The 19,866-nt window shown below is 29.7% G+C and overlaps 1 protein-coding gene across 1 annotated transcript; it reads left to right on the top strand.

Moving 5' to 3' along the window:
- The first annotated feature begins 12,939 nt into the window (after positions 1-12,939).
- LOC114177117 (NAC domain-containing protein 7-like) lies at positions 12,940-18,822 on the top strand. The gene is made up of 4 exons (XM_028062368.1): positions 12,940-13,703; positions 15,638-15,820; positions 15,932-16,203; positions 17,712-18,822. Exons 2-4 carry the CDS (start codon positions 15,661-15,663, stop codon positions 18,366-18,368), a joined length of 1,089 nt encoding a protein of 362 aa, XP_027918169.1. The 5' UTR covers positions 12,940-13,703; positions 15,638-15,660; the 3' UTR covers positions 18,369-18,822.
- The last annotated feature ends 1,044 nt before the right edge of the window (positions 18,823-19,866 follow it).

Below are 19,866 nucleotides of genomic sequence, written 5' to 3'. Positions count from 1 at the left end.
CCAATTATAACTTGTCTGCTATAGGCACCTAAAAGTTGTATCCATCTTTCATTTTTTTTTAATTATATATAAATGTTAAATTGATGAACACCATTTTTCCTTATTTTACTACATTCAACACATTACAAGATTTTTATATAAAAAATTGTATTTATACTTTTACACAAATTTAAATTAGACTCAGCAAACGTATTTCCACGTTACCAATTTATTTTCAATCAACATATTTCTTTATTCTCAATTCAAAACAATCCGAAATATCTATCGTTAGTAAAATATTTCATTTTAATCAAACCTTCTAATTCTTATTCAAACAAACTCTTCTAATTTCTACTTTGTTTTATTTTTCGGTTATTTTCACTTTAACAATTTATACTCCCAGCGGAAAACAAAATAATAATAATAATAATATTGTAAATAAATATTTTATTTTAGTCGCTTGGCTACCTTAAACAATTAACTACTATATTTTTTTTCTCCAAAAAGTAAGAGGCATTGATATCTGTAATTATTAGCCATCACGCACTTGCCAACAAACGATCCATGATGCTGTGCATGTGTTTCCGTGCCAGAACAGTTAAATAGTATAATATATCTGAAAACTATTTATAATTTTTATTTAAATAAATTTTAACTTTAGTAAATATAAAAGGTTAAGTCTTTCTTAAAATAAAACATACATACTTTAATTAAATGTATACGAGTGAACTAGCTCTAGTTAATTTCTTCAAGTTAATTATATAAATTTGTTCACACACTTAACATTAATTAAATATAAGTGAATTAAATTTTACTTTACAAATATATAAGATTGAATTAGATTTAAATTACATATCTTAATGTTTAATCTTATTTTTGAAATGTAGAGTTAAGCTTAAATTTGGATCAGATAATAGATTTAAGTGAGTAAAAGTAAATGGATTTGAGATAAAATAGAGGTAAGATTTAGGTTGTTTGAACTAAGAAAAAAATAATAAAAATAAAAAAAAAGTTTGTGAGTGAAGTAATTAATTTTATTTTTATAAAAAAAAGGTTAAATATGTTTTGCAGTATGTAAACTTTAACGCAAAATTAAAATTTATCTTTGTTCTAAATTTTTATGCAATTTGGTCCTAAAACTTTAAAAATGAATAGTTCCTCAAATTCAATCGTGTTAACTTTTTTTACATGTCAAACAAGTCTCAGGATGACATTTGAGTTGTTAACATAATTTTGACAAATTTTAACTCAAATATTAACATTAACATTGTTTAACAAGTTTAAAAAGCATTAACATCGTGGACATAAAAGACTATATTCATTCATTTTTTATGTTTAGGAATCAAAATGTATACAAGTTTAAGAACCAAAATATTTAGAACATAGACGAATTTAATTTTTCATCTAAATTTAGGAACTAAAAACATATTTAATCATCAAAAATTTTATAAATGAATTTCAATTAAATAATAAATTATAATTTTATTACCATCCTTTAATAATTGTAATTATTTTTTATTACTATCTTAAATTTTAATATTATTATTTATTATTTACATTATTTTATTGTTTATGTTTAAAATTATAAACATTTGATTAACTTTTACATATAACCTATTATCTCTTATTTTTTTCTAGCAAATATTTTAATTTATAAAGAGAAAGTCTAATACACAAAATTCATTTCATTCTTCTTACTTTATTAATTTTTAATTTATTGTTTTACAAACTTTTTTTCACAACGTTTCGGCGTAATTTGTACCTCAATACAAATATAAATTTAAAGTCAACTTTTTAAGATATATATTTCAAAAGAAATCTTTACAAAAAAATTAAAGGTGAATAAATATTTTTTATATTATAAATATTTTAAAAAACAAAATTTCTCTATAAATATTTTTAATAAAAAAAAATCAACTTTTGTACAAACAAAAATACACAAGTTAAAAATTAAAAATTATATAAAAACATTTATATGGAAATTTTAATTTTAATTTTTTTTCTCAATTTTATTTTTAGAAAGAACTTATAGAAAAGTTCGTTTAAGTATATTCCTAACACTTTTATTTCGTTTTTCTATGAAAAACTGATTTAATTTATTTCGAACTTTTTTTGAGGAAAATGAGATTAAAATTAGTTCTAAAAAATATATTCTATAAAAATAAGTTTAAAACTGATTCATTGTGTGTCAAAAATGTTCATTTATTTTGAAATTGGTTAACTTATTTGGACTTGTAATATGGATTAGGTTAAATGGTGAACTTTTTTTTTTTTTACAAAGCACTTGTATTGTAGTGATGGGAAAAATTTAGTGTGGTGGGTAGTCTTTAATTGAAATCTTTATCGGCATGCATTGGGGGCGTTTGTTTAATTTAATTATGACTGTAATAATACAAGTTTTTGTTAGAAGAGGTGTAAGGTAGGAGGTGCATTCATTTCATTACAAAATTCTACACAAAACTCTCCCCCTTAGTGGAATAAACAGCAGTTATAATCACCAAAAGTAATTCCATTTTTAGTTGGTCACATTATATTTAATTCATGGAATCTATCTTACGTGTGCCAGCTGAATAATGATGATAAATCTCTTGCCAAATTTATAATGCATAAAGTGCCTTTATAAACTTTTTTTTTCTTCTGATATTCGTTTTCCTTTTGTTTGTGTTATTGATGGATTTGAAACCATTGTATAGACAACATATAACTACAAATGATTAATTCTGTCACTATTTGCTTCGATGACGAATTTAAAATCATGAGTATAGATAGCATATGGTCACAAAGGTGTGATTATTTGAAATAATGGAAATAAATAACATATAATAGTAGTTTTTTGTAAGAACCCTAGCTATGTCCTTTAGGTATAGGTCGGAAAATCATGCGTAGAAGTTATATATATATACTTGTAAATGTGATATAATATTGTAGTTTATAGTATGAAGAGTGTAAATGAGTTTAAGTTGATCTATGAACCCATTCAACCCGATTTTAGGTGAAATGAATTTCGTTGTTTAGTTTAAACAAGATTGAATCAATTTCCATTTAAAGATCACAAACAAAAGTTTTCAACCCCTAGTCAGTAACCAATACGGATTTGACCTTTAGGTTATGATTTTAGGCATTATCTTGAATTATCACATCACTCTCGTTGGAGGTATGATAACGTGAGATAGATTGATTACGTTGGAGGTTTTCTAGTTTGCTCGGAAAAAATGTACAGAGGGTTGGTCATTTAAATTCTTCGGTTTACATAGTTCTATTTTGCATAATTTATAATTTACTAGAATTAAAATGTGGGTTTATCAATTTCGTATTATAATTTTTAATTTTTCTTGTGTGATATTTAAGAATAACAATGCAGGACAAACTATACGAGCTGATATATAAGTTCACAAAAAAAAAATGCAAGACAGACTGAATATTGAACGTTATGAGTATCTTTGCAAGTTCTTTTGTCAAGGTCACACCACCTTCATTGGAAGAGAACATCTATCTCAATATATGTAGTGGAGAGGATTAGTTAATTGAAGAGTAGGAAGAGGATTAAACACTAAAACTATCTGATACGTCTCAACCTAACTCGGACCAGTAGATATTTTTTTTTATCAGCAATAAAAAATATGAATTGAAAATAGGGACAATAGGGTTGCCCCAACCCTTATAAAAAAAAAGAATATGTTAACAAATACAGCAACGGACCAGTAGATACATATGATGTCACTTTCTTTATTCTTTTGGGATAATAATATAACTTAAAAGTTAAATTAAATCTTCTCCATTCTATATCTATTTATAATCATCACAATTTCAAAAAGATTGGTTTCACTTTCTTAATAATATTTTATTACAACTATATACCACATGTGAGACATGCAATTACTCGATATATGAACTAAAACTTTTTGAAAAACCTATCAAGAAATACAATCAATGCAAAGACTTACTAAATAAAACGTTAGCCTAGGCATATGATATAAATTAAAAACCAATAAAAAAGGTCATCTAAAATGAAAAATATTCCAAATCTGAAAGAACAATAAGAAACTGCAATAATGTCACCAAAGTGTCTTTTGACTAGAATTTTTTAAAAATATTTGATAAGAAACTCTCATAGTTCTTGGAGTTTTTCTTGAAGAATGTATATAATATTTAAAAGCAAGTGTAATTAATACCTTCAAGGCTTAAAATCAATTCCAAAATACTAATATATATATATATATATATATATATATATATATATATATATATATATATATATATATATATATATATATATATATATATATATATAGTCCATAACAAAAGATAATCAATTATTCGTCTTCATTAATATTATTGAGATTACAATCTGAAGTATAATTAATTAAAGGTGACCCTTATATCTCAATAAGTTTGTGAGTTAATTAATTTTATAGGATTAATTGATTAAGTTGTTTTAACATGATTCTTGAAAACATATGTCTTCTTCAACTTTGGTATAACTAATGGTAATCGACGTATTGAAAAGTAATAAATTAAAATGTTAAAAAGAATTAATTAAAATGTCATTATAATAAAATTGTATTATGCATGTGTTTAATTGGTTGGTAATAGTAATAATTTATAAACGAACTACTAACAATCAAAAATTTGTTGATAATTATCGACAATCACAAATTTGTTGATTATATCTGTCGGTACTTACCAACAAATTTTAATCATCGATTATTTCCATCAATAAAATAGGTGACTAGGTCTCTTCCTTTCCTTTTGTTTTCTTTATTTCTTCATCTTCTTCCTCCTTTCCTATTCACTGGTGTCGCATCACGCCATCACCAACACCTCCAACTCATCCTCCTTCCATGAGACCTAAAAATAAATAAATAAATAAAATTGAAATTAACATTTTATGTATATTTTTTTTCTATACTAAAAGTTTAAAGGTTTAAGAGGGTTATTTCAGAAACTAAAAACCTCTTCCCATTTCAATTCCCATAATTTAGATTCTCCCATCATTCTTTATTCTCCCTCAAAAATGGACCTTCTTCATTGTTTTCTTGAAGATTCAATGTCATAAAAGTGGTTACTGAAGGATTGTACCATATAATTCAGTTTCATCTTAAGCTAAGTTCAAGTTTCTGTCATCTTTGTAGAATCAATATGTTTTTTTCTTTTATACATTTAGTTTTCCTTAACTGCATGTATTTTCTTCATTTCCTAAATAAAACTTTATCTCCCTGTGATTTTAAAATCATGCATTGATCATTGATTGAGTTTTTTTGTTGTATAGTTATAACAATCTTAAGTGGTGGAAGCATGTATGGTATGGGAAAGAACATGATAAGTGTATTCTACAAGGTAAGAGGAGCTAAATTCCTTTCAAAATTTAAAGTCATATTGTTGAATTTAGATATTGGAGTAGGAATATGTAGTTGCATGTTGACCTAGACAGGAGAAATATATGAAATTATTTTGTATTTTGATTCGCAGTGTGAAGTTGATTGAGACTTTTAATTATGTGAAATTATGGATTTCTGAGTAGCAAAGTGGTTTAGAAAATTTTCAGTTAAAATATATAATTTAAAACCTATTGAATTGGTGAGTGGTTTTGGAACATGACTTAAGTGTAATTATTTATACGGTAAGAATATAGAGATGAGTTAGTTAAATTTGACGTCATAATGATGAATATGACATATTGGGCTGCTTATTAGAATGTTGTATGCATGTAAATGTTGTAATTTGAGGATAGGAATGAGAAAAAAATATGAAGTGATGGGGAAGTTCTAAACTTCCAGAGAAAATATTTTTTTTGTAGCCTTACCCGTAGATAGTAACACTGTGAAGTTTTGTTTATAGTAGAGGTGATTTATGTTAGGTAAACTTAAACATAATAAATGTTATAGCCATTGTTGGTAGTTAGTATACTAGCCATTTATAGTCGTTGGGTAGTTAATGTACTACCGTTTATAGTCATTGAGAGTACAACAAACAAAAATTATAAGCCTGTATATTGTATCGTTGATGGCATGAATAAGAAAACAACAAAAAATGAATAAGTTTTTCATCCAAGAGCCTCTTTCTCGTAACAGTTTATATATTGCCAAATGGTTTTCTTTGCTTGTCATAAATTATATTTTATCATTGAATTGTGTTATGTGTTAAAAAAATGATAAAAATAAATTTCGTACAAAATTACAAATTTTAACCGTACAAAAATTTATTTGTTTGTACATTTAAATTTTTGTACAAATATCTGTACAACTTGTGAAGAATAGAAAGAATGAATATTTTTATTAAAAAAACATTAAACTATAATGTCTATTGTAGAGTCATATTACAAATTCAATTATAAATAGTGTCTCTTGAACATAGATTTACATGTGAAAGTTTAGTGTGTTATGGTTGTCACATTAGCTTTCTGAAGAGAAATGCTAATCTAGGATAAGGTCAAGCGTAGGGGACTTGTGATATGAGACTATCTTGATTCTACAAGTATCAATCTCATATAGAGGATAATAACTAGGTGGTGAGAGTCGAAGGAGACTTCACATAGCAAATAATACAATAATAAAGACTATCATACTTAAGGAGCTAGTGAAGTTATACTGGATGAGATATATGATGTTCCACCTGAGTTATTGTTGTATAGAAGGAGGAGAAGAGGGTCAGTATGACAGATGCATAGTCTCATGAGTCCATTCAATATACCAGTCTTTCGGAAACAAGAGTCCAAAGTCTAGAGATTTATCTATAGTTTGATGATTGAACTTTAATTAACTGACTTTATTTTAATATTTTGGAAAAAAAATTAATTTTCTTTTTCAATTATAGATTATTTTTTGTAATATTTAGCTCACCCTTGCATTTTTTATCTCTAGTTTCTATTATTATTGCGATCAAACATATATTTTGTATATAAAGGAACATATTTAGGAGGAGCTGATGGGATACTAGCAATGAAGTTGGAGTTATCTACGAAGAACTAGTATATTGTGAGTTAGAGAATATCTGTTAGCTTTTTGAAAGACTATATTATGCTTTTTAGTTCTCAAATTGGAGTATTGTTAACCTATCTTGAAATACACGGATTTTTCCCAAGTAAACACCATCATCTCCTCTTCCTTCACCTCCTTCTTTAACCCGAGCAACCATCATCTGATATTTCTCTGTGACTGAAATTCATCTACCTCATCGATGCATCTCCTTGCCACAAGCGAACCTCCATGTCGACACCTACTTGTTGTCGTCGCCCCGTCACACCCTCCTCCTCTACCTTCTAAAAATTTATTATTAAAAACTAATTTAGACAATTCTTGGTAGCTAATATTAAAGATTAATTTAGATTTTAATTCACAAATCAATTATAATTTTTTATTCATAATGGAGATTATTTTAGTTAGTATAGTGATTAATTATTTTTTGTCTCTAAAATTGATTGTTATTTAATGACTTTTTTATAGTGATAAACATAATTTTCTATTGACTTCCAAAAGTCTAGTAGTTCAGGATTATCAACCAATTGTTATCAAAGGTTTATAAGAGCTAGGAAGAAAATAATGTCATATTTAAGAGAAAGCACCCTCAAATTTTTTATTAAAAGGGTTTGTATAAAGAATACATTGCAAATTACAGTTCAAGATATAAAGTACATACCATAAATAGAAGTTAAACATAGTTATGTAAACTAACAAACAAATTATAACTCAATCAACTATATTGTAGACATAGGTTCAAGAACTCTAATTCATTGTTATAGATGTTAAATATATGAACACATAGGAGACCAAACTAATGCCTATATTCACACAAATTAAATTCATTTCTAAGAAAATCGTTAGTAATGCCATCAAGGAATCAACTCAAACCAAAACATTTCTTGAAGATATTGTCCTTTTGTCTTTTAAAACCACGTAAAATCCTTATAAAACCAACTATTGAGAGTCCTAAATGTTTCTTCAACCCATACAATTTTTTTAAGTAGAATACGGTAGGGATCACATATTGTTCTTCTCAGGCTCCATTAATGATAACTTGGTTATCTCTCCGCCCATTTTCAAACAGAAATCTGTCTTAAGGATAGGTCTATCAATAAATTAAAGTTGAACTCCTCAATATATTCCTCATTCTTTATTCATATTTCTCATTTATTTTCTTCACTCCATTGAAAACACATCCGCAGTAGAGAATATTATAAACCTAAATTTGTAAATTTTGGTGGCAAGATGTTCGACCAGGCTTTACAAACATGGAATCTTAGCCAGAGGAATATAAAATAACAACTCCTAGTTTCTCTCGCTAATGCATTAGAAAGGTAGAACAGTGAGTTCTACAACTCGATGTCAAATAGTTATACTAAATTAATTTACCCGAATTTTTCTGAGAAAGTAAAAGTTATTGTAGAAATGTTAAAATTTTAGAAACACATGAATGGATTGAAATAAAAATAGAGATAAAAAAGGTATGAAAAGAATGATGGTGAGGAAAAGTTTATTGATAAGGAAGAGTGTGTGGGATAAGGCAGAGAATGTTGGAGTAAGATGGCAGGTGCAGATGGTAATGTAGAAAGGGATTGAGAGCTTTTTCCAATTTTTATAGAACGCTTTTTGAGGAGTTGGGCATCCCCAGTTGAACGTGGGGAACCGAAACAATAATGTGTCTATATCAACAATCATTATCTCTGCTGTGCCTTCCACTTGTTCCTCCCATTACTTTCGGGCTAATATTCAGGGAAACTAATAAAATGTGATATCTAGATAGAAATAAAGAGTTTGATGATATATTAATGGAGGTGGAAGGAAGGGAAGCGCGTAGCCATGGTGGCATGGCATGGTGGGGACAGGATGACACTTGGATAACGTTTGAGACTTTTGCTTCACTTCTTTGCTAGTTTCAACTTACAGACAAACCATTGTGCACTGTAAACTCTCTTACTTTACCTTTTATCATACCCTTTTATTTCTTTTCTTTGCTTTTTCCCTCCCACTTTAGCCGGACGGCTGCTATGGCTTAACGTACCGGCATGCACAACTATCATTCTCCTATGCTCTATTTCCACACCCCAAAATCTTATAATCTTATTACCAACTTAACAACTAATTCCAACAAAAATAAAGTTTATTTTAATTTATGGGTGGTTATGGAAGGGTAGATCTAGTTTAGGTTTGATTCAAATGTAAAAAATTTATACTCTACTTTGTTCCTTCTTTTCCCTCAGTTATAACCGACCTTTGTAATTATTTTTGTTCAGTGTTTATTATAAATAACTTTTCGTATCAACTTTCTAATTAATGAATAGTAAAGTTTTTTTTCCTCTTCTTTCTCTCTGTCTCGTGTTTGCTCCAAGATAAGAACTTGGATTCACTTTATCAGTGCAGCACCATACTGCAGAGGAGATACTGTCTTATGGTATTGGAACCTTTGAAGCATATTTTAGCAACATTTGTCATTTATTTGGCTTTTGGATCACCTGTTATTAAGAAATATTTTTTTGGTTGGATATATTATTTCATTTGCTATCAGACTATCCATTAATATTTAGTTTTGTTGAGATTTTCAGGGCTTTTAAAAATATGAGAGATATGAAATATATAAGAGATATATGTAATATGTTGTACGGAGGAATATATTATTGTATTTTATTGATATACCGCAAAATATAACAAATATCAAGTATAAAATATTTAAAATATCTCATTCCTAATCTAAAATAAATAATAACTAATTTTTAAAATTGAAACATATCTCTAAAACTGAAATATTTTCTAAAAATCAATTTAAATAAAAAAAATATTAAGTAATATTCTTAACAAGTCTTATGCTCGAGATGTATATACCTCGACGTTAAGGTAGTGTGTTGGAAGTCTCACATCGATTAGAAATAAAACTAATTTAGAGTATATAAATGGGTGCAAAACCTCATCTTACAAATTGGTTTTGTAGGGTTTAGTTAAATTTAAATTTCACTTTTTGATCGAAAACATGGTCTCTCATCAAATGAGAATATTAATTTAGGGTATTTACACAGTAACAATTTATAGCAATTATACCTTTAGTCATAAACTTAATATTGATATACCACTTTATAATTTTAATCAATAAAATAATGACCCTAGCTAACACATTTAAAGCATTTAAATAATATATATAAAACCCAAAAATTCTAACACTCTCATCTATATGTGTTCCAAAAATCTCACTACTTGGTTGTGTTTTACAAGTCTAACCAAATTTCCCTCCCACCAATTACTTGTTGAACACACCCAATTACCTTCCCTAATGGTGTGTGTTTTTCTACAAATGTCCTGTAGACAAGGAAAGAAAAGTGGGTGGGATGTGTTTGGTTCGGATGATTTCTGATATATGCGAGGATGAATTTGAGAGGACTTACCATTTTCATTTCCTCACAAAGATGCGAAGAAAAATCAAGAAATGCAAGTTTTCAAATATGTAAATTACAAACATAACCTCCTAGAAAACACCGTTTTGGGAAACAAATAAAAGAAAAATAATCATCTAATTGTATCCATTAAAATAATTTTTATTCTATCAAACTTATTACACAACTCAATAACTTTCATATCAAATCTTAATTTCATTTTTTACCATCTTCCTCTTAATCCAAATAACTCTACTTTCACTTCTATTTCTCCGCAAATTCACTCTTCTAAATTCATCTTAAGAAACAAACACATTCTAACACTTTGTTCTTTTGGGTGGATGTACTATTCACAAAGAATAAGAAGCGTGATTAACAAGTGAATAGCGTGTTCTTTTGGAAGTGATACAAGTGATGAAAGGATATGATTAGGAGATCTACTAAAAATCTAATCTCACTATCCATGATGAGATTAGAGGGTGACACTACCCATGTAAGTAAATTATTTTCCACCTTATATATTAAATTTATTTTTATACAAAATATATTGTATTATTCATTTTTTTATTAATAATTTTTTTTTTATATTTTCAATCATTCAATAAAATTTATAAAAATAATTCTAAATTATTTATATATAATTTTATATTATGTATAAGAATAGGGACATTTTGGTAATCTATCTTTTTTATCTATTAAATATATTTTAATATGTCACGTGGTCAATTTAGTCACAAATTTTCACAAATTTCACTCCTTAATCCACTATGAAATGAAATCACCTCTGAATTTCTTAAAAGAAACAAGAGTAACTTCACTCTCTAATCTTTTCAATTTCTTCCTCTCCCTCTTTCTAATCCTTCCTCCCAAAAGAATACAAGAACATGTCTTAAGTCTAATCGTCACTCTCCTTGAACCCATATTTTGTTTTCAACACGTTGCACCTCATATTTTATGTATAATATTCATATTATATATATATATATATATATATAATTAAAAAACTGATTATATATATATATATATATATATATATTATCTAATTATATTTTATTCTAATAACACATTTATTTTTTAAGCCTATACGAATCAAAAGTAGTATCTTCTTAAAAGAAAAACACGTTTTTGTAATTAAAAAAATTGTAAACATAATATTATCTATAGGTAAAATAAAATATAAAAACACTTTTCTTTTATGAAATCATTCTGCACTTTAGTATTTTCACATACTTAAAAGAAAAGAGTTAAAAGGCAATACATACAAAAAAGTTTAGACAAGTTACACTTAACCGAAATAATTAAGAACATTCCAAATGCGCCTACCCACATAACGGATTGGGAGCCACTAGCAATGATCTGGAAGCCAACGAAGCCATTGGTGGAGTCGAGTTCGGCTTAGCTTAGCAGACTCCAAGAATGTCATTTTTTATGTTATCTTTATACCACAAGCTGTATTTGGAGATGTGTCGCTATCGTATTGCCTACGGTCGGTTCGTGGGCCCTCCTCTCTCGAGGAAGCTTTAACAACAGATTTTATTTCTTTAGTAATATAATGAAGAAAGGGCAAAACATATACACACTGCGTCACAATTTTTAAATAAACAAATATTGCGGACCAACCAACCAGGGCTCGCGTGCTGTTTATGCAACTGAAAAAGAATTATTATTATTTTCCAAACCTTAAAATGATGCACCACTTCTCTGTTACTAATTTATTTGCACTTTTTCAAGAGCACCAGCAGCAACTGCACCACTGTTTCGTTCACCACCTCATTTTCACACAGCAGCAGCAGGGGCTATAGCAAGATGTGGACCAACTAACTTTACGCAACACTTAGATTTCGTAAAACCCTACATATATTTTAATCACCAGATACAATTAACAAAATCAATGGATGTAAAACACATTTTGAATGTTGTCAGACCTCATTAAAAAACCTCTGTGCGAAATTTCTGATACATGTGTTAACTTGTTGAATTAAAGTTGAACACACCAACCGTAGAAAGACTATTAATTAAGTTCTTTTTTCAACTTATATATTAACTTTAATTAATAACCCCAATGAGTGAACTGGAAGTTTAGCTCACCTTTTGAAATCACTCCACCAATCCTTAGCTCTTACTATTCATGATCGATTTGTTGTTTCTAATAAACGATTATATAAATGCAACGAGTCAATTCTTTTGGGAGAAAGCATCGTAACACAAGTTCAAGAGGGAAGAAATCAACGACACTGTATTACTTATTACTGTATTTGAAACATCCTCAACAGCAAAGATTAACAAAAGAATGGTTAAAGATCAATTGTAGTTTGATTCTGTATACTAATTCTTTAAGTTGTGTTTTATGGGCAATCTCAGCATGTTATCGGAAATGTGTTGTTATTTTATAACTTGTTTAGGTAAAAGAAATGGAATAGAAAAATGGGGACAAAGGGATTGTGTAACTTTTGGAGGGAGGGAGGATGTTATAGTTGGAACCATTAAGGGTCACCACTTAAGCAAAGCAAAGCAAAATAAAAACCTTATAATCGATTGTCCATCATTATCATAATTTGTATTCATTATATATTTGAACATCTATGCATCTTAAAGAACCCCATTCCATTCGTCCTCAAGATTTGATCTTTGTTGTGTTTTCTCTTCTGCGGTCCCGGCCACCTCAAACGTTAACACCACATCATTCTTTTTAGGTCTCTATCAGTTGCTGGTGGGTGGACTTAGACTTAGAGGTTGACATCTCTTTCTCTCTCATTCTCAAGCCGTTTTAGCGCCACCCTTCTATCACTCAGCTTACAGCAATCTAGCTCCAAAACGAATAACAAGAGAGAGAGAGAGAGAGAGAGAGAGAGAGAGGGATTCATGAATGCTTTATTAGGGTTCTCATATTTGCTTCCTTTCATCCACTGCTGCTCCTGAAACCTCTCCTTTTCCTTCCCTTTTCTCTCTTCTCATTCTCAATAATCCTCGGGATCTGATCTCTTTCTCATCTTGCGGATACAAACTACTACTAGATGCAGCTGGTGAAAGCAAAGAAGTGTTGAGAACAAAGAAGAAGGAGATTGAGTTCAATTCCCGAGGAAAACAATTAACTTTCTACTTTGCTTTTCCTGTCTGTTTTGTCCGCTTCTGTCTCCCTGCCTTTCTTTCAGTGCTGTTTTTTTTTTGTCTGGTTCTGTTGGATTTCCTTTGACCAAGTTACGACAAAAAGGTTGTTGATGAAAGAGAGCTTCAACAACTTTCTCATCAACCCTAGATACCTCAAGATTTAGTGCTGCGAACCAGTTTTTTCTTTCATCAGATCCGTTCCGGAACTCTACTTGGAGTCCACACATAGTCATATCCTCAGAGGAAGCAATAAATCAAGGTTGTTCTTTGCCCTTAATTTTTCTAACATCCTCTTTATGTAGTGCTTTATACATTTCTACACATCGATCTGTTATATCATATGAGGTTTGGCTTCTTGCTTTCTAGTTCATGCTCTTTACTATATATTTATCATGAGAATGTTTCTAAATAATTAGCAGCGTTGAAATGGTGGATCAATTGATATATTCTATTTTTTTAACCTTTAAAAAACAAGTGAGACAAGAAAAGACAGACAAAGGAGAAGCCCGAGTCAAATGGTAATAAAAGTCATAAAATCTTTGACAAGACTGCGATCTGTGTTCGGTTGGTGATTGTATCTCATCGACACCAACCTCCAAATCATGGTTTAACCCCTCACGCCGGTCTTCTTTTTTGTTTTACACCTAACCATACAAGTCTATTTGCATATATATCCAAGTGTAAACTGAACAAAGCACTGTTTCTGGTAATTGATGATGTTTTTTTTTTGTGTAACTCTAATCGCTTGAACGAGAAACTTCTAAGTCGTGCTATGACGCCATTATGAAAATGTGACTACCTTTGAGTGCTCTATCAACCTCTCCGTAGGCTGAAAAGGCTGAAGGTTTGGTGCTACAGCATACAACATCATTCACTACTTCATACCACCCCATAATTGCTTTGTAAAAAGTGTTTTCTCTATGCCGTGTGCCCTTGCTTAATTTAGTTTTTCTTCTTTAGGGAAAATGAGTCAACGTTTCACAAGGTAAAGTTCTTGAATATCTCCTATGGCTTCTTCGTGAAGCGATTACTCAGGCCATCGATAATCTTTTTGTTTTTTTCTTTCCGCTTTTATTATCATTTCTTTTATTCATTTTTACAACTTCAATTTGATGCGTGTGGGTGTGGGAATCTTCTTCAGTACTTAGTATTCTTTCTTTTTCATTTCATTCTTTTATTTCTTCTGCTTTCTGAGTTCATTCCTTGGATCTAATTAATCAAAAGCATCGCATTCGATGTTGAAAATATGAACCTGGAAAAGACGAGAAATTTTATGTATAGTGCAAATTTTTTTATGGCGTAAAGTTGTTTAGTTTTGGAGCAGATTTGTTTGACGAAGACTGGAGATTCTTAGAAGTGGTTTCTTATTGTCCATGTATGGATAAAGAATGTTAATTAACTTACAGATATTTGCGTGGCCTCTGCCATTAGTAATTTTGTTGATTTAATACATGTTTTAGTCTATCGCCTTTTTTATAGCATGATGTCTACAGTTTTGTCAAATTAAGGTATATTACATTGCACAGCAATTCAGTGGATGAATAATTAACATGTGCGTTTCCCAGTACAATTTCACAACTAATTCATACTCACTTTGTATTACTCGTTTTCTTTTCCTCTTTCTTTGAGAGCTTCAAGGGACGTGTTTTATAACTACCCAGTTTTCTCTCTTGCTTGTTAATATCATGAATTATCGGCAACTCAATCTTGTTGCTTTATATAAAACGTTCATTAGATAGATATAGAAACAAAGCAACTGTTTTACGTAGTGTCTAAGGCATGAATCACTCTTCTCCATTTGCTTTACTTTTCCACTTTTCATTTGTTGTCTTTAACTCGTTAATCTTTTTTTATTTTTATAATTTAGACTCGTTAAACTATCTTGAACCTTTATTCAGCTCTATCGGTACTCATGTTCTCCCTTTTTTTCTCCGATTATTACAACGCATGTCTGATGTTATGTCGGGATGATAACATTTTGCATCATTTTATGTTCTTATTATTGATCATGTTTCTCCACCAAACTATCAATGTATCATATATATATTGCTACCTGCATAGCATTGATGCCCATTATCATTTCTGGACTGGTCAGCAATAGTATTCAATGTATGTAGGAGAAAAATATGTTAAACCTTATGTTTATTTACAAAAGAGGTATTTAGTTTTGTTTTTTTCTTTTCTGAAATACAGGTTTTAATTGTTTGAGAGGCGAAATGAACACATTTTCGCATGTACCTCCAGGCTTTCGGTTTCATCCCACCGATGAAGAGCTTGTAGGTTACTACCTTAGGAAAAAGGTAGCGTCTAAAAGGATTGATCTAGATGTGATCAAAGATGTAGATCTGTATAAGATTGAGCCATGGGATCTCCAAGGTACGTAATTCTTACAAAGTTATAGTTAAGAAAGGCATTGCATGCAAGCAAATAATACGTAGATGCATGCATAGAAGAAGATAATGACATTTTGTATTGTGATGTAAACAGAGTTATGCAAAATAGGAACAGATGAACAAAGTGACTGGTATTTCTTCAGTCATAAAGATAAGAAATACCCAACTGGAACTCGGACGAATAGAGCAACAAAAGCAGGATTTTGGAAAGCGACGGGAAGAGACAAGGCAATATACTCTAAGCATTGCTTGATTGGCATGAGAAAAACTCTTGTGTTTTACAAAGGAAGAGCTCCGAATGGACAGAAGTCTGATTGGATCATGCATGAGTACAGACTAGAAACTAATGAAAATGGAACTCCTCCGGTAATTCCCATTCAAATTCAAACATAGTTTTTTTTTTTCTTTACATTTCTCGGCTTTCGTTTCTATTCATAATCTTTACTCATTCAGGTTTTAGTCAAAAAAATTTACTCATAAGTTTTTATTTAAAAAAAAAAACTATTCGACCAAAATTCAAATATATAAGTATTGCAGTAATCAAAAATCACGATTTTTTTTTTTGTCTTTTTTGTTGATTTTCTAGTGATTCACTGCATGCTAGTTTATTCAATTACTATTCGAAATAGATATTATTTCATAATATTTTCAAGTATTCTATAAATTGTCTAATAAATAAGTAACACAAAATTATTCTGCATGGAAGAAATAAAGTAAAACTCGTATATGTATAGAACTATTTTAAATATAATTTTCCGATCAGAAAAAAAAAATGTTTGTATTAAAAACTAGTTTTAATTCATTAATTTTTAATGATTTAAATTCTCGTAAATGTTAAAGATTTAAAAACTATTCATATAGTTATCGTGCTTATTATTTTTTTTATGCATACAAATATGTTAAAGATTAGTAGCATAATGTTCAATGCCTGTATAATTTTTGCAATAAAAAAGAAAAAAGAAAAGTATAATTTATTCCTTATAATTTTATCAAGGCCGAAAGTGTTTCTCACCCTCAACAGTTTTGTATGATTTTATTTCTGATGTCCTCCCTCTTATATACAATTATGAAAACTATTAATTACCCTATTGCAACAACTTGTAATGAAACACTTTAAATCTCACAAAATCTAAAAGTTAATTAATTACATGTGCATATTGGATTTTTTTTGTTTTTTTGTGGACTTGAATATTGCATTAAATTGACTTCAATTGGATTATGTAAACTTTTGTTTATGAATAAATAAATATAATAATATATTAAGAATCTTAATGTACACAAATTAATTTGAGACTAAATGAAAACTAGAACCAAACCTCACCTTTGGTTATAAAACTGTTCCAGCCAGCCTATTTGCTCCCTTCCCCAATGTTTATCTAGCATTATTAGCCTAAATACAAATAGAATGCTATTTAATTTCGGCTTAACAGTGTGATTTTGAACAGTTTACATAAGATTTTGGATTCAAAACTATGTTTTCTCCATTTAAAATAAAATAAAAAACATAAATCCAGACATAATAGATCATTATTTTTTTGTTCGAGCTTTGACAAAGATTCCGCTGACAGACTAATGCTAAAATTAAAATGTTTCCTTACGACCCATTTATGGATAAGGCATGTGTGATTGCTTTGTTTGGTCGCAAGTGTTTCATACCCAATTTCTATAATATGTATTCAAGATGAATAATGTTAAACACAATAGTTTCACACTCATGGAATTAATCCCTTACAACATTAGTGGTATGTTTCTAGTTTTTGGTGAAATTTCAGAGAAAATAATATTCTGCTGAAAGTTGCATGCATTTAACCTTCACACTGTTCATTCATATTCATTGATTATGGTTAGGGTTTTAATAGTTTTGAACTGTTCAGGAAGAAGGCTGGGTTGTGTGCAGAGTGTTCAAGAAGCGAATGACTACAATGCAGAAAGTGGGAGAGTATGATCAGTCACCATGTTGGTACGATGAGCAAGTTTCCTTCATGCAAGATTTTGAATCCCCCAGACGCATTTCTCAGCCTTATGCATCATACCATCACCACCACCCATGCAAACCCGAGCTCATGGAATTGCAATACAACAACATCCCCCACGATGCATTCCTCCAACTTCCGCAACTCGAAAGCCCCAAACTAACTCACTCAGCACCCACTTTGAGTTGCAGCTCCGTTGTCCCTTTTGCCTATGAAACCAGCAACAACAAAAGCAACGGAAGCACCTTGCAGTTCTCATCACTCACTCAGGAAGAACAGATACAATACTGCCACCAACAGAGTCAAAATTCCCTCTACTGTACCAATGATAATGCGGTTGACCAAGTCACAGATTGGCGAGTGCTTGACAAATTTGTTGCTTCTCAGCTCAGTCACCACAACCAAGATGTTTCCAAGGAGACCAGTTATTCCAATGCACCTATTTTCCAAGTGGCTGAACAAATTTCTGTGGTAACCAATGGATCCAAAAAGGAGCAAATTTCCCAGGAATATGCTTCGACATCTACCTCCAGTTGCCAGATTGACCTGTGGAAGTGAAACTTTATAAATATATATTATATATAGTAACTAAAACATATATGATGCATAATATACTAATTATAGGAAGTGCGTACAAGTGAATGTTGGAAAAAAAAAAAAAAAAAAGACAATAGTGTTTGTCCCGGTTGTTGTACATAATAAACCCAGATGTTTTATATCTATATATATATCATTAGTTGTTGAACCTCTGGAAGCTGGAGTATGGGCTGAAAATGCATCCATTAATTAGATGCAATTCATCTCTCCTATATATAGTGCTTCAAGGTCAACTCTACTCTCTACAGCAGAAAGCGATCCATGGTGGGAAGATTTCTGCGCATTAATGATAAAAGTAATTTGTTTACTACAGCTTAATTTTGCATTACAGATATGTGTATTCAGTTTGTACTTGAAATAGGAGATTACTTGGATCTATCAGAATCCAGAAGTGTGAGAATGAAGGTATGAACATTCGAGAATCTAAACCATATTTCTACATGCTTCTTACGTAAACACACACACGTTCTCCACTGTGCTAGTTTAATTTACTAATATCTCTTTTCTGCAAGCGTACAAAAATTCTGTATGGCAAAATAGATGTGAAATTTTAAACACCATGTTAAAGAGATTAATCCCTGCATTGACTGGAAACCATTATCTATATGCGCGTGTCTTCTTTCAACAGTTTTGCTCGTTCGAGTGGACACGACTCTCGGATCAAAATTTAGAATGAGTTTATGCTTTGATAATTGGGAAATATATGCTAACGACTCAATGAATCCAAGAAAAGTAAACAAATGAATTTCATTTTGTAGTTATTTTTGTTGTTTCTAACGATCCATTACTATTTTGTTTCGTTAGAGAGTTAACATATATTCGTATTGGATTGCGTTATTTTGTAAGAGCTATACCATTATTATTATACACTTCTATACGTTCTTATAACTTTTTTTTTCCTCTTAATTGGTTGGCTGGGTTTGACCCTATATGTGTTTTTGAGGGATTCATTTCAATTTTTTTTGTTATATTTTGATAAATAACAAAATAAAAAAGGAAGCACAAGGACAAATATAATGCAACAATTTCCATTCATTTATTTAGTTTGAATGGCCTATACCTGCCTTATTCTGAAATATTTTGGACTCCAAAAACATGTGAAGTTAATGTCGAAATATTTATGAAGATAACATATACTCAAACAATTCAGATATATATTAATTTATTGCACTCTAAATTCACTAAGTAGTAGAATATGTTATTAGCTTTTATTCATGCGTAAAAAAATCTACAAAAACAGAATAGTCAACATTTTTTATTAAATGCATCTCAAAGTCAATTCTTCTTTGATATTGGAGTAGTTAGTTTAAAGGATAGATAAGGTGGATGGTGATGATTATATTCTAACTTAATTTTTTTTTCACATTAATTTTTAATAATTCATGTGAAGGATAGAAAAAAAAAGATAGAAGAAAATTGGACGACACTAATGTGAAGAATAAAAAATAAGAGAGTTTGA

This window comes from Vigna unguiculata, chromosome 3 (genome assembly GCF_004118075.2).
Source record: "Vigna unguiculata cultivar IT97K-499-35 chromosome 3, ASM411807v1, whole genome shotgun sequence".
NCBI classification, from domain to species: domain Eukaryota; kingdom Viridiplantae; phylum Streptophyta; class Magnoliopsida; order Fabales; family Fabaceae; genus Vigna; species Vigna unguiculata.
Note: the sequence above shows the minus strand (reverse complement) of the source record. Positions and strands in the feature narration are given on the sequence as shown.